Source organism: Saimiri boliviensis, assembly GCF_048565385.1.
Source record: "Saimiri boliviensis isolate mSaiBol1 chromosome 19 unlocalized genomic scaffold, mSaiBol1.pri SUPER_19_unloc_1, whole genome shotgun sequence".
Lineage (NCBI taxonomy): Eukaryota > Metazoa > Chordata > Mammalia > Primates > Cebidae > Saimiri > Saimiri boliviensis.
In genome coordinates, this window is record NW_027412502.1 from 2,525,733 (window position 1) to 2,539,020 (window position 13,288).

At 38.1% G+C, this 13,288-nt stretch overlaps 1 protein-coding gene and 1 long non-coding RNA gene across 2 annotated transcripts in view; one reads left to right on the forward strand and one right to left on the reverse strand.

Moving 5' to 3' along the window:
• The window catches only part of LOC141583197 (uncharacterized), a 776,849-nt gene extending 767,923 nt beyond the window's left edge, over positions 1 to 8,926 (forward strand). The window contains exon 18 of the long non-coding RNA XR_012515902.1: positions 7,072 to 8,926. This is a non-coding gene — a long non-coding RNA (uncharacterized LOC141583197). The remainder of the gene's footprint in view (positions 1 to 7,071) is intronic.
• On the reverse strand, positions 158 to 8,973 carry LOC141583196 (tripartite motif-containing protein 43-like). Its single transcript, XM_074392525.1, has 7 exons — positions 8,920 to 8,973; positions 6,545 to 6,959; positions 5,861 to 5,956; positions 3,520 to 3,750; positions 2,504 to 2,526; positions 1,876 to 1,973; positions 158 to 761 (listed from the first exon to the last, which is right to left on the reverse strand). Exons 2-7 carry the CDS (start codon positions 6,953 to 6,955, stop codon positions 268 to 270), a joined length of 1,353 nt encoding a protein of 450 aa, XP_074248626.1. The 5' UTR covers positions 6,956 to 6,959; positions 8,920 to 8,973; the 3' UTR covers positions 158 to 267.
• Positions 8,974 to 13,288: the final 4,315 nt, after the last annotated feature.

A 13,288-nucleotide genomic window follows, 5' to 3' on the forward strand; every position in this document is an offset into this window, starting at 1 on the left:
ACACCCACATATTTCCAGAATTCCATCCAATAAATTCACAAAGCAGTTGAAAATCACAATATACACTTTAGGTAATGGGCCATTAGAGATTATTTTAATTGTAGAAAAGCATACAAAACTATTTTGCATTTTACATATTTTTTATTTAACTGTAATAAAGTGACACTAAAACAGAAAAAAAGCCCGAACAGTATGATTCCTTTGCTTGAACAGTGAAGGACTCCCTTGTACATGCAGTTCCCAAACAGTCAGCTTTCTTTATCTTAATCATCTGTGGCCAGTGTAAAAGACAGGCCTGACAGGGAAATTTAAGGAGCCATCCGGGTAACGCCATATGAGGGAATTCTTGGCTACATTCAAAAAACTCAGATTTCCATTTTCAAAATCCAGAAACACACCAACCCGGCCCAGAGGTTTCTCTACATAGTGAGGAAGCATTGGAGAGCTGGTCAAGAGACGGAAATGATGATTCACCTTCACACATAAAAGAAGAAATATGTCCACAGATGTAATCATGGTGCCATTATTCCTTATCTGGGAGTCCTTACAGACACCTAGAGCCCAGTCCCAAGAGTCGTCCACATCCAGCTCCCAATAGTGTTTCCCAGAGGAGAAGCCCTGGGCTCCCCATGCAGCAAAATAGTCAGGTCTGTCAGAATTCACAGATCCACCTTCCCGTTCAGGTCTACACATCCAACTTCTCACATCCTCAAACAGGCTGATATTGTGATTGCTTACTTCATAATTGAAGGAAATTTCCACTGTAGAAAAAAGAGAATGTTCCAGCGAAAAGCAGCTTCTACATTCTTAGGTTCAGATAAGAAAGAGACTCTCACTAGAAACCACAGGTCAAGATTAAAAGGCAACTTTTGTCTGGAAAAATGTTGGAATCAGAGGGTGTTAGGATACCTGCATAAGTACATGGCTAAACTACAAGGACCACAATTTCTATAAACTCAAAAATATAAGGGGAGGATTGTCATGCCTAAGTCTAGTCAGCTACTTCTTATAACAACGGAAAAACTGGAAGCTCTTGCACTGCATCCAAGTCCATGGCAATAAAATATATGTGCATTTCCTCTTCCCTGTCAGGGACGAGCAGGAGGCTGGGGACAGGAGACGAGGTGGGGAGCCATTCTTACACCTAAATAAATTATCACTTTGCCAGAAATATGATCTGCCACTTAAGTAAGCAAATTCATACTTAAAGAGAAAATCTGAATCCATCTTCTGGAAAGTGCAGATTCCTTGCAGGAATTATCTGACTTTCATGCTGGATTTCAGCACAGACTTCTTTTATCTGCCTGATTGATCATGATCTGTCCTGGAGTTCTATCTAAGGCCTCATCAACCACCAAATCACTTTCCTATTGTTTGCAGATTCTCAGATTTGCATTGTTATTTAAGTTACTCATGGGTGTTTTGGTTGATTAAAATGCACATGATTAAAATTACAAATGCTATGAAACTTACAAATGCACCTGAAATTTACTTAAAAAAAAAAAAAAAACACTGTCACCAAATCACAATCATTAACAGCACTTAATTTGAAGTTGAAATGTCCTGAATTAACTCAGTTCTGTATACCTCATGTAATACTTGTATACATGAAATTTTGTCAGAGAATGTTTCTAAGTCCTAAGGAGCCATTCTGCATGTTTTATGTTTTTCTAAGTAATATGTTATATGGCTGATTCTTATTACATTTTACCAGCTTTTAGTTTAGTCTCTTTGATGATAGTGAAACTATAAATATAAAGACTTATTCACAAACTAGTTTCTTCCAGATGAAATATCATTACACTAGGAAAACTGCCCATAGAAACCATACTTGAAGACTTTACATATTGATCCCAGCAAGACAGCGACACTCACCTCGGAAGCGGTTGAGCCTGTGCACCAGTCCAGTGATGGGCCCTGCAGTTAACTCTGGATTCACAGGCTGGGGCATGTGCAGCAGCACGGACTCGCTCCTGCAAAGAAGCAGGTGCAGTTGGTTAACCTTTCTGGTGTCTGTGTTTAAGAAAAGATTCCAACAGGAAATCCTTCATTCAAACCCACTTCTGATATTGTCATGTAACTCCACAATCCTAGGATGGGTTTATGGCTCTCTTAGGGAATCTTTCTAAGGATTTGCTCCATTTCTAACCTACTACCACTGAAAGATAATTGCCTCTCTCTCTATCTGCCACCAAATAGTTTGTTTCTAATTATGATTCTGAATCTTAAAATTAGGCAACTATATCCTAGTAACTTCTGCACTGAACTCTTCAAAACATTACCCCCTGAGTCACTTGGGAAAGTAAGAAAAGATTAAAATCTGATACAGGGCATAAGAAAACATATTCAACATAACACACGAACACCTGAGTACACACACATACACACACAATCACACTGACACATTATGTTAACAAATTATGTTTTCACTTTGTTGAAAACAGCTTGATGTTTTTCATAGCACACCTTGTGCTTCGGCCTGCAATGATGACCAAAAACATACCTTGCCATGATGTCTCCCAAATCCTGTAAAGAGAGAGAGAAAAAAGATACTTCTTTAGAAAGTTGTTATTCTGGCTGGGTGTAGTGGCTCATATCTGTATTTCCAATGCTTTGGGAGGCCAAGGTGAATGGATCACCTGAGGACAGGAGATCCTGACTAGCCTGGCCAACATGGCAAAACCTCATCTCTGATAAAAATACAAAAAAAGTAACTGGGTGTCATGGTGCATGCCTATAGTCCCAGCTACTGGGGAGGGTGTGGCAGGAGAATTGCTTGAACACAGGAGGTAGAGGTTGCAGTGAGTTGAGATTAGGCCACTGCACTCAGACTGGGTGACAGAACAACACTCTGTCTCAAAAGAAGGAAGCAAATGAACACACAAGTTGTTAGATTCTACCTGTCTAGTCTTTAGGTTTTGAAAACTTTCGAAGTACTACGTACTATCACTGCAGGTCTTTTAAAATGTATTGTCATTTCTCACATTAATACCAGTAAGACCAATTGACAGAATCTGTTTCTGATAAATTCAGGACCCTGGATCTGAGTGAGAGAGAAAGGTTGAGTAGTGACTGTGCATTGCTGCAGCTGTCTACAATGTGGTCTTTTTCAGGGCTAGTTCCTGAGGGGTAATGTGGCTCAAGTCAAGGGCATTTCAAACCTAGGACTGCCCAAAAAAAGGAAGAAGGAAATGTTAGTTTCTTCATAATTTCTATGTATCATCCAACATAGATAAAAATATTATTTTCACATGAATGTTTTCTCTTCCAGAGTTTTAATGAAATGAACTGGAGAAGAAAGCTTGAGGTGGAAAATGTTCTGTGGAAATCTATCTGCACAGCTCCCTAAAGCTTTGTTTCTATGATTAGGTTAGGAGTTGTAGTTTATCTCTATAACTAGGTGGGAATGTCTATCACCATCAATGCAGGAGATGAAGTATGTCTTTGGTACCCAATGAAAAGCAAAGATGTAAATGTCAGCTAATATGGAGTGTCTCAAGGGACATCCTCAGTTCTTACCTGGAGCAGCTCCACATCTGGTTTATGACACATTTCCATTAGTTCCCGATACATTTCTTTCAAGTGCTTCTTCTTTTGATGCATGTTGATGCAACTTCTCTGGAGTTGTGGAAATATCTCTTCGTGTTCCTTGCCCAGTCTCTCTAAATGTTGTTTTTCTTCCTTATGGAGAACTGGATGCACCTTCATATACTCAACCCTGATCATCTGTGCACGAAGAAGGGCATAGGCCTGGAGAGACATGGATTTTGTAGGTTACATACCCAGGTCGACTTCCACCTCACAGAACCCACTAATTCATCCTGACCTTTCCTTCGTTTAATTTTCATTCTTTACAAACACTAGGATAAGTTAAAAAGATCTTCCTTAGGGGAGACCAGGATGGTTGAAAGGAAGCTTCTCTGGAGTGCAGCTCCCACTGAGTGAGACACAGAACCAGAGCGATATCCACAGTCCACCCATCTGACAAAGGGCTAATACCCAGAATCTACAAAGAACTAAAACAGATTTACAGGAAAAAAAACCAACAAACCCATCCAACAGTGGGCAAAGGATATGAACAGATACATTTCAAAAGAAGATATATGTGAGGCCAAGAAACATGAAAAATGCTCATCATCACTGGGCATTAGAGAAATGCAAACCAAAACCACATTGAGATACCACCTCACATCAGTTAGAATGGCGATCATTAAAAAATCAGGAGACAACAGATGCTGGAGAGGATGTGGAGAAATAGGAATGCTTTTACACTGTTGATGGGAGTGTAAATTAGTTCAACCATTGTGGAAGACAGTGTGGCAATTCCTCAAGGATCTAGAAATAGAAATTCCACTTGACCCAGCAATCTCATTACTCGGTGTATACCTAAAGGACTAGAAATCATTCTATTATAAAGACACATGCACACATGTGTTCATTGCAGCCCTGTGTACAATAGCAAAGACCTGAAACCAACCCAAATGCCCATTGATGATAGAATGGACAAAGAAAATGTAGCACATATACACCATGGAATACTATGCAGCTATAAAAAATGATGAGTTTGTGTCCTTTGTTGGGACATGGATGAACCTGGAAACCATCATTCTCAAAAAACTGACACAAGAACAGAAAATCAAACACCACATGTTCTCACTCATAGGTGGATGTTGAACAATGAGAACATGTGGACACAGAGATGGGAGCATCACACACTGAGGTCCATTGTGGGTGCTGAGGGGAATAGTGGGAGGGAAGGTAGGAGGGATAACGTGGGGAGAAATGTCAGTTATAGGTGATGGGGGGATGGGGGCAACAAACCACCTTGCCATGAATGTACCTATGCAACAATCTTCCATGACCTGCACATGTACCACAGAACCTAAAAAAAGACCTTCCTTCAAAATGTTTATAATTCATCAATTCTTGAACACCTGCATAAAAGCCCTTTAGATTTAAATGTTTAAATATATGTCCTCTCAAATCTGAAATACCACTAGAAAACAAGTAAAATTTATCATTGATTGTTAAATCATCATCAACAATATATATATTTGTTACTCAATTAGTCTGTAGTCTCAAATCTTTGTACTTCACAGCCTAAATAGTCATTCTTAGTAAATGTTGTCAGTATATTCTAATCAGGGTCAGAAGCCGTCACACAAAAAAGATCTCAATAAACACTGTAGCCCCCATCTCTGAAACTGACCACCTCTGCTCTGTCTCCTCCCTTCTTCTGTCTAAAGCTACAGTCTCGCCTCACCATTCTAAGAACATGAATCCCCATTCCATTGTGTTTCTCCTCCCAATATTGACAAACTGTTCTCTCACTCCCCTCGTCATTTTTGTTTCTTCTCCTCAGCTTTTCATCATGTTACATTTTCTCCTACTCAAACAGGCATCATGGTCTGGGTCCTTTGCTATCAGATTTCACTAGCACAGGCATAGTTCTTAAATTACTGTTTCCACCCACTTTTTTCCCTAGGAGCAACATCATATTTACCGCTAAATGCCTTTATTTCTCATTTATGTATTATTTAATCCGTATTACATAATTCATCTCATACAGAAACCTCTGCCTGAAATACTGATTAATTTTAAGCACATACTGGCCTCTCAGAATTTACATATATATATATATATTTATACATGTAAATATACATATATATATTTACTTATCTGAAAAACATTTCCAGAACACCTGAAAATTGTTATGCTGAACAGTCAGGTTGTTTTCCAGGCTATAAATAAACATATGACAAAATCTGGCATATGAGAATTTCAACTCAAGTGGCTAATATAAATGTTCTCGGCATGCCTGTCTCAAACATGTCCTGAAGACACATGATCTCATACTTACACTCCAGAGCATGCTTGTTTTTTCCTCCTCACTTAGATTTCTCTGATTTTCTTGAATTTTTTCCCATAAAATCCTCATTTGCTTTAAGAGCTTCTCCTGCAAAAGAATTATGAGGGTGAGCAACAGAAAATCAAATACCATAGATTCCATACTCTGAGTGAGATACGCAGGCAAGGGTTAAAATGTATGAACAGACTAGAGAGAGGAAAATAAACCAAGTTTTTTCACTGCTCATCCTCGGTATTTTCAAATCTGAGGTTTCAGATGTATAACAGTTTAGGGAACTGGTGAGTGAAGATTTCTTGTAACCTAGGTAATGATCAGTGAAACACCCTTCCACTATGCTGGCCGCCTGCTTTTGTCATTTGTCCAGTAAGATTAAATACATTTCCAAAATGTATTTTCTTTGTTCTTGTAGTTTTGGTAGCTTTTCGATGCCTTTAGTGTTATACTGTAGAGTCAAAGTAATAGTGACATTCACTTAATCACCATCTTTTTGGGTGCAGGCTTTGTGAAGGCAGGTATAGTTGCATATTGAATTCAAAATTTCATCATTGGTACCTCCAAAAGCACCTGGCACTCAGTAAAGGATGGAGTGATCACCACAATGGTTCTCATCTCCCTTCTCATCTCTTTAACTCCTCCACCCTCCAGCCTGCAGGTGATCCCAGCACTGTGTCTTACCCGGTGTTCTTCAGCTGCCCCTTCAATGGGACAGTGTTTGTGAGCCCCGTGCTCCTGAGAGTTAGAGCACAGTGAGCAGAGCAGACTCTTGTCCGTGGCACAGAACATCTTCTTTGTTTCCCTATGGATCCCACATAGTTGTGTCTCAGAGCTCAGGAATTGCCAGACACTGGCTTTCCTGGCAATCGTCACTAAATTCTTCAGAAAAATGTTAGTTTTGAAATCCTTTTGGTGTGATGGTTCCCTGCACGCAGGGCAGTTGGCAGGACTTTGGGCTTCTTCCCAGGAAAGGCAGAGGCAGGGTCTACAGAAGCTGTGCCCACAGCCTATGGTGACAGGGTCTACCAGGTAGTTCAGGCAGATGACACAGGTGAGTTCCTTCTGGAAGGCCTGTGGGAAGTCTGAGTCCATTTTCCTGAGGGAAGAAAACCACAAGAATTTAATCTTCTGCCCTGGAGAGACAAAGATCCAAGCAAAGTTTCAATCAGGTTGTGATTAAATAACATCTTTTTTTTTTTTTTTTCTAGAGAATTGGCTTTCATTTGCAATGACCGAGATAGGACAAATAGAAAACTGAGGCACTAAGAGCCATCAACCTCTGTAGAAAAATGTGATTGTTCTCCAATCAACGCACAACCAGCTTTCCAAACCCAACTCTTTTGCACAGAAGAATGTCAGTTTTTTGAGATGTTAGTGTCCACCAAGTTGCTTGGGCTTCTAGGATTTAATCAAGCTATCAACTCATGGGGTAGTTACACTCTAAATTGCCAGGGACTGGTTTGGAGAGGGGATGCTAACTAAGCTCTTCTACTCTCATCGTTTGATTTAACTGTAACAAGGATCCCTCAGAGTTGTCCAGAGGGCCCCTGCTTGAAAATAAAGCAGAGGTCATTCTTTGTCCAAAATCAGGCAAAGCTAGCCTTTACACTCCAAGGCAAAACAAACCAAGGTAAAGGTACTTCTCCAAGATAGAACAAACAATCATTTTTTAGGCTGCTGTGTTCATTCAATCAACAAAAACTTTGTGGCATGTTTACTATTCCTGGACTGTCTGTTAGTTTGGGGATATATTGATAAAATATAGAAGGGTATACAGAGGATAGAAATGTTTTCTAAGCCCTTTGGAAGCATTGTCATTACTCTTTCACACAGTCAGAAAAATGGTATCATGCAGTAATAAAAGGCACTAGACAGTAAGGTGGTGTTTTAAATGGAAGGGGTGGGGGAAGAAAACGTAGGCCAGGCAAGGTAGCTCAAACTTGTAATCCTACCATTTTGGGAGACCAAGTCAGGCAGATTTTTTGAGCTCAGTTCTAGACTGGGCGACATGATGGCAAAGTGTCTAGATCAGCCTGTCTCTAAAAACACACACACACAGCCGGGCCTGGTGGTTTATGCCTGTAATCCAAGCACTTTGGAGGCCAAGGCAGGTGGATCACTTGAGGTCGGGAGTTCAAGACCAGCCTGACCAACATGGTGAAACCCCATCTTTAAACACACACACACACACACACACACACACACACACACACACTATATAGATTATATATGTAAAGCCCAACATGGTGGTCCATGCCTGTAGTCCCATCTACTTTGGGGGATGAGGCTGAAGAATTGCTTGAGGTATTAAGTAGAGCCAGTAGTGAGGATTATTTCCACCACTGCACTCTAGGCTGTGTGTCCCTGTCTAAAACAAAGAAAGAGACAAAGAAAGGAAAAATCTAAAATCCTGGTTTCTACACAGTATAAATACAGAAACCCTCTATTTCTGATATTTCTGCATAGTTGCCCGTGAGACTTTCCTACATGGATAGCCATTTCTGGCTTTCTCCCACAGAGGAACTGAGGTTTCTGAAGAGACTTTTACCGTGTTTTAGAAAAAAATGTTTGCCCAAATCATTCAAAGCACTCTACCTATGTACAGGCATACATTGCAACATAGGCACATTTTCCCTAGTAGAGTAGAATATAACACATTTTTACACATAGATTACAACACTCCTAACCCATTTACAGAGTCTTCAGAGATTAAAGAATTACTAGATATTTGGAAACTACTGCAAAATGATTATAATCTATAAAACAACTAAAAAATACGTTAAGTAAAAAATTAATCATAACATTAATTTGAGGATCATGCAGCAAGACAGATGACAAAAATGTTTAATTTGTAAATAGGTTAAATGGAGCTTGTAAACCTATGGGTTATGTTTAAAATAATTAAAAAAAAAGAAATGGAGCTGTTTTTAAAACTCAGAAAATGACATCATTTCATCTAAAAAAAAACATCTAAGTTTGCAGATAAAGTCCCCAAATTTTGTTTGTTTTGGTTTGTAACCTAATAGCAGCTCCTACTCTGGAAAGTGTACACTTACCTCAGAAATAGATCTACGTTCTCACCAAAGCTTGCTGTCCAAAAAGATGAAGTCAGCTCAGGGATCAGGGTCTCACGGCGCAGTGGCGGTAGCTGTTGGAAGTCTCCAAGGCCAGTTGCAAAGCCACTCTGTGGGTGCTGGAGAAGCATGAGCTTGGCTCCTGCGGTGTCCTTTTATACGTCTCTGAAGACCACACCCCTTTCCTCTAATTGGATTTCAGAGGGCGTAGGTGGGTGTTAACACAGTTGATTAAGTTTCTTCAAAACAAAAGGTTTTTTTTTTTTTTTTTTCTTAATGACGTTTCGCGGTGTCGCCCAGGCTGGAGTGCCGCGAAGCTATCGCAGTTCACTGAAACCTCCGCCTCTGAAGTTCAAGCAATTCTCCTGCCTCAGCCTCCCAAGTAGCTGGGATTACAGGTGCCCGCTGCCAGGCCTGGCTAAATTTTTTTTTGCATTTTTAGTAGGAGGGGGTTTCACTATGTTGGCTAGATTTATCTGGAATTCCTGACCTCAAGTGATCTGCCTGCCTTGGACTACAAAAGTGCTGGAATTGCAGCCTGAGCCACAGCCCCCAGCTATTCACTTTTATGGTAATGTAAGAATTTAATCTAAGGCTACTCCTGGCCTCCCGACTCCAGAAGGAATATTTCTCCTTCTCCTTGTGCTACAGATGAAGCCTTCCAAGGGCCTCTCAGCAGCCGTGGGACATACGATTCCCTCCTATATTACCTGGCTCTGCTCATCCCAGCTCAAGGGTTATAGGGAGAAAGTCTAGAAAGCTCTAACCAGGTGCAGTGGCAGGCACCTGTAGTCCCAGCTACTATGGAGGCTGAGGCGGAAGAATCGCTTGTGCCTGGGAGGCGGAGGTCGCAGGGAGCCGAGATCATGCCACTGCAATGATATAGTGAGATTCTGTCTCCAAAACACATAAATCAATAAATAAATATAAAAAAATTGATGATTAGGAATACAATATACTAAGATATTTGTGACAAAATATAAAGTAAGCAGAAAGCATATAAAATTGTAAATAGAATTTGGTTACTTTAACAAATATAGAAAAAATTAAAGGGATTTAATCAATTAGTATAATAATTGTGTTATCTTTAGGGAAATATTGGGAGAATTGTTTCCTTATTGTTTATAATTCTTTCCAATTTTTTTTTTTTTGTGTGGGTAAGAAGTCAATAACGAGAATAACACTTTCAGTAGATTTCAAACACGGTGTATTCCATGAAGCTGATTTTCTAACTTGAAAAGAAAAATGATGTTTTCCCTCCTTCACAAAATGCCTCATCATTAGAAACATGGTTTGTTTAGGACACATAGCTTTTTCTTCCTTATTTCTATATTTGTTTCATTTTCTCCAAATAATAGTAAAGATCCAGTCTGTGTCTCTATTTGATGTTTACAATTCCTGAAACAACTGAGCAGTGCATTGCACATAATAATTTCTCACTAAGTAAATTAAGCTAAATGTTGAATTTCCATCCAAACCTTTGAAACCAAAGGAAGAACTGTGTCTTCATCCTTCTTTTCTTGTATCATTTCTTTCCCCTGTAACAAAGGATACAGCGTGTTAACACAAGATACAGAGAAAGAGAATTTGTGTGTGTGTGTGTGTGTGTGTGTGTGTGTTTATATGTGTACATGCTTTACATATGGTAACCACATCAATTTTTGTATTTGTAGCAATGCCTTGTAATTTTGATTCAGAAGCTCATAGCATTTTATTAAAATTATGTTTCATTTGATTGTCTCATCTGTTTATGGGAGCTGCTAACAGGGATTCTGTGTTTCATTTACCATATACTATTACAAAATGTGAGTTCATGATACTAAATTCATAAATATTGAACATAGCCAAAATTCAAATTATGGGGGTTTTAGTTATTTATATTTTTCCTTTGTCAACAGGGTACAACTGAATTAACAATATGGACCTCCTATTTCATTCTAAAACTAGTACTGATTTAGGCAAGTTACTTAACTCCTGATCTTTTTTTTATCTCAGCTACGAAATGGGGCTTCTGCCCTGCCCAACTTGGAGAATTGCTCTGAAGATTAAAAATCACATATTGTGTAAATATTCAATACAATAATTGGCTCATAGAAAATGATCAGCCAGTTGTAAATGCTAACTGTTAGTAAAACTAAATTACAAAATGAAAGTGCTAAATTAATGAATAACATAATTAATCCTTTCTTAATGGAATGATTGCTTCTCATTGGTTAATTAAGTTGTGACGGAATTGGTATGTTGAATTCAGTGACTCAGAGTTCATCTACTCAGGGCATGTTGACACACTTTCAGTTATGCTGAATCACTCTTATGGCAATAGCAACCCCATCACTCCTTTTGGAATGTGAGTTCTGTGAAAGTGTTTAAATCACAGCAGACAGCCAAATATTGTAGAAAGACTGAAATAAATGCTATGTTGCGTGTTCCTAACAGGTTTAGCTTTAAAAATAAGAATATTATTAGTTAACATTTGGTAAATACTTACAATTTGTCAGGCATCTTACTAAACATTAGTAGGTTATCTTATTTTAATATTGATATTACTTATGTGAGTAGATTACTAGGACACCTAGGTGAAGAAAGTCTTGTCAGTATTTGCATATCTGCGGTTATCAGTTATTTATTATTCTGGCATAAATAATAATCACTATCATTTTTCCCATTGGCATATGCAGCTGTTTCTGTGCTTTTAAAAGCCTCAGCACAATAGTATTTCGTAAGACTTAAAAATATGGTACCTATGTATGCTATCGTTCTTAATTTGCCTATAATAGGATGTTAAAATACACATTTAATGCTTGAAAAATAGTGACTTGAATTGTACAGGTCTACTTAAGCACATTATTTATTAAAAATAAATACAGTCAGCCCTTTCTATCTGTATATTTTGCATCAGCAAGTAAGGGTGGATAGAAAATACAGTATTATTCACTGTAATCCCAGGTACTTAGGAAATCGAGAAAGGAGGATTGCTTGAGCCCAGGAGTTTGAGGCTGTAGTGAGGTGTGAGCAAGCCTCTGCAATCCAGCCTGGTGAGAGATCTGTCTCTTAAGAAAACAGAATACAATACAGTATTGAAAGCAAGGAACCACATATGTGAATGGCCAACATTTTACTTTTAAAGATGGTGAGCTATAACTTGCCAAATTATTTTTTTGTTTTCAAACTTATATTTTTAAATATTAGTATTGCATACAGAAAATGATTTTGCTAAAAATATCACAAAGTAGAAAAGACACAAATCCAGTAAAAAGGCTCTAAAGTGAGTGACTTTATTTCTGTGGAACAAATCTCAACAGTTATTTTTCATTTAGCTTTGTTATGTTACAACTTTCATCACAGAATGATACTCAGGACATGAGCCTGAATCTGAGAAGCTCAGATGTAGCTAATAAAAAACTAACAAAAAATATAAGGTAAGAGAATTATGAATGTGTTTCTAAAAACAACAAAAAAAATAAAGCAGAACTGATACATTCCATTTGGACTCTTAGACATGATTTTTGGAATTATTTTCTGTTTTATATTATTGCCTACTTCACTGTCTTAACAATGTGAAGATCAGGATGTCAAAGGGCATGAAGCATGTGGTGAGAGTTATATTATGCTAGTTAGCCCAAGGGGACTAGATGTGGCTTCAGATTCCACATACTCAGCTACATTTCCTCACTGAGGCACGGGAAGGTGATCTAGAACATCTTATCTGGCTCTGTGAATGCTGTACTTAAATTATTCTGAAAATCACTCAAAAAGATGAAATATTAAATAATTTTCACTACCATCTGGATTATTATACTGATATATCAATTTGATTTGTTGAGTGGTTTGTTCACCGTCAGCCTGTTAATTCCACAGAAGAGGGACAACTTTTTATATATGCATGTCTTTTCTGCAGGACTTGAGTATGCACAAATTTCGATATTTATCCAAGTCCTGGACCCAATCCCCATAGATGACTGATTAAAATCAGTTTTGTTCTGAAATTTTATTTTGTGTATGGAAATACATTTTCATGAAACTAAAACTATATTCGTTTTATTTTGCTTTCCAATATTTTTGAGAATGATTAATGATCACCTGATGTTTCTGTAATGAGCATTTATTGATCTTTAGGGTTACCAGATAGACTTTTTTATAGGTAGGAAAAGAAAAAATGACTCCCTCTTACAATATCAATTTTCCTCTTTTTTGTCCTGTGGAAAAATATCATAGTTGATTTCTTGCAAGCCATTAGAACATTTCAAAATATATGTAGTAAATGATAAATATAATATATTCTCATGCAACGTAATATAATTTTTGCATATGTTTATTTTCAGTATCTTTCTGTTTCTTATTTTAAAAGAAT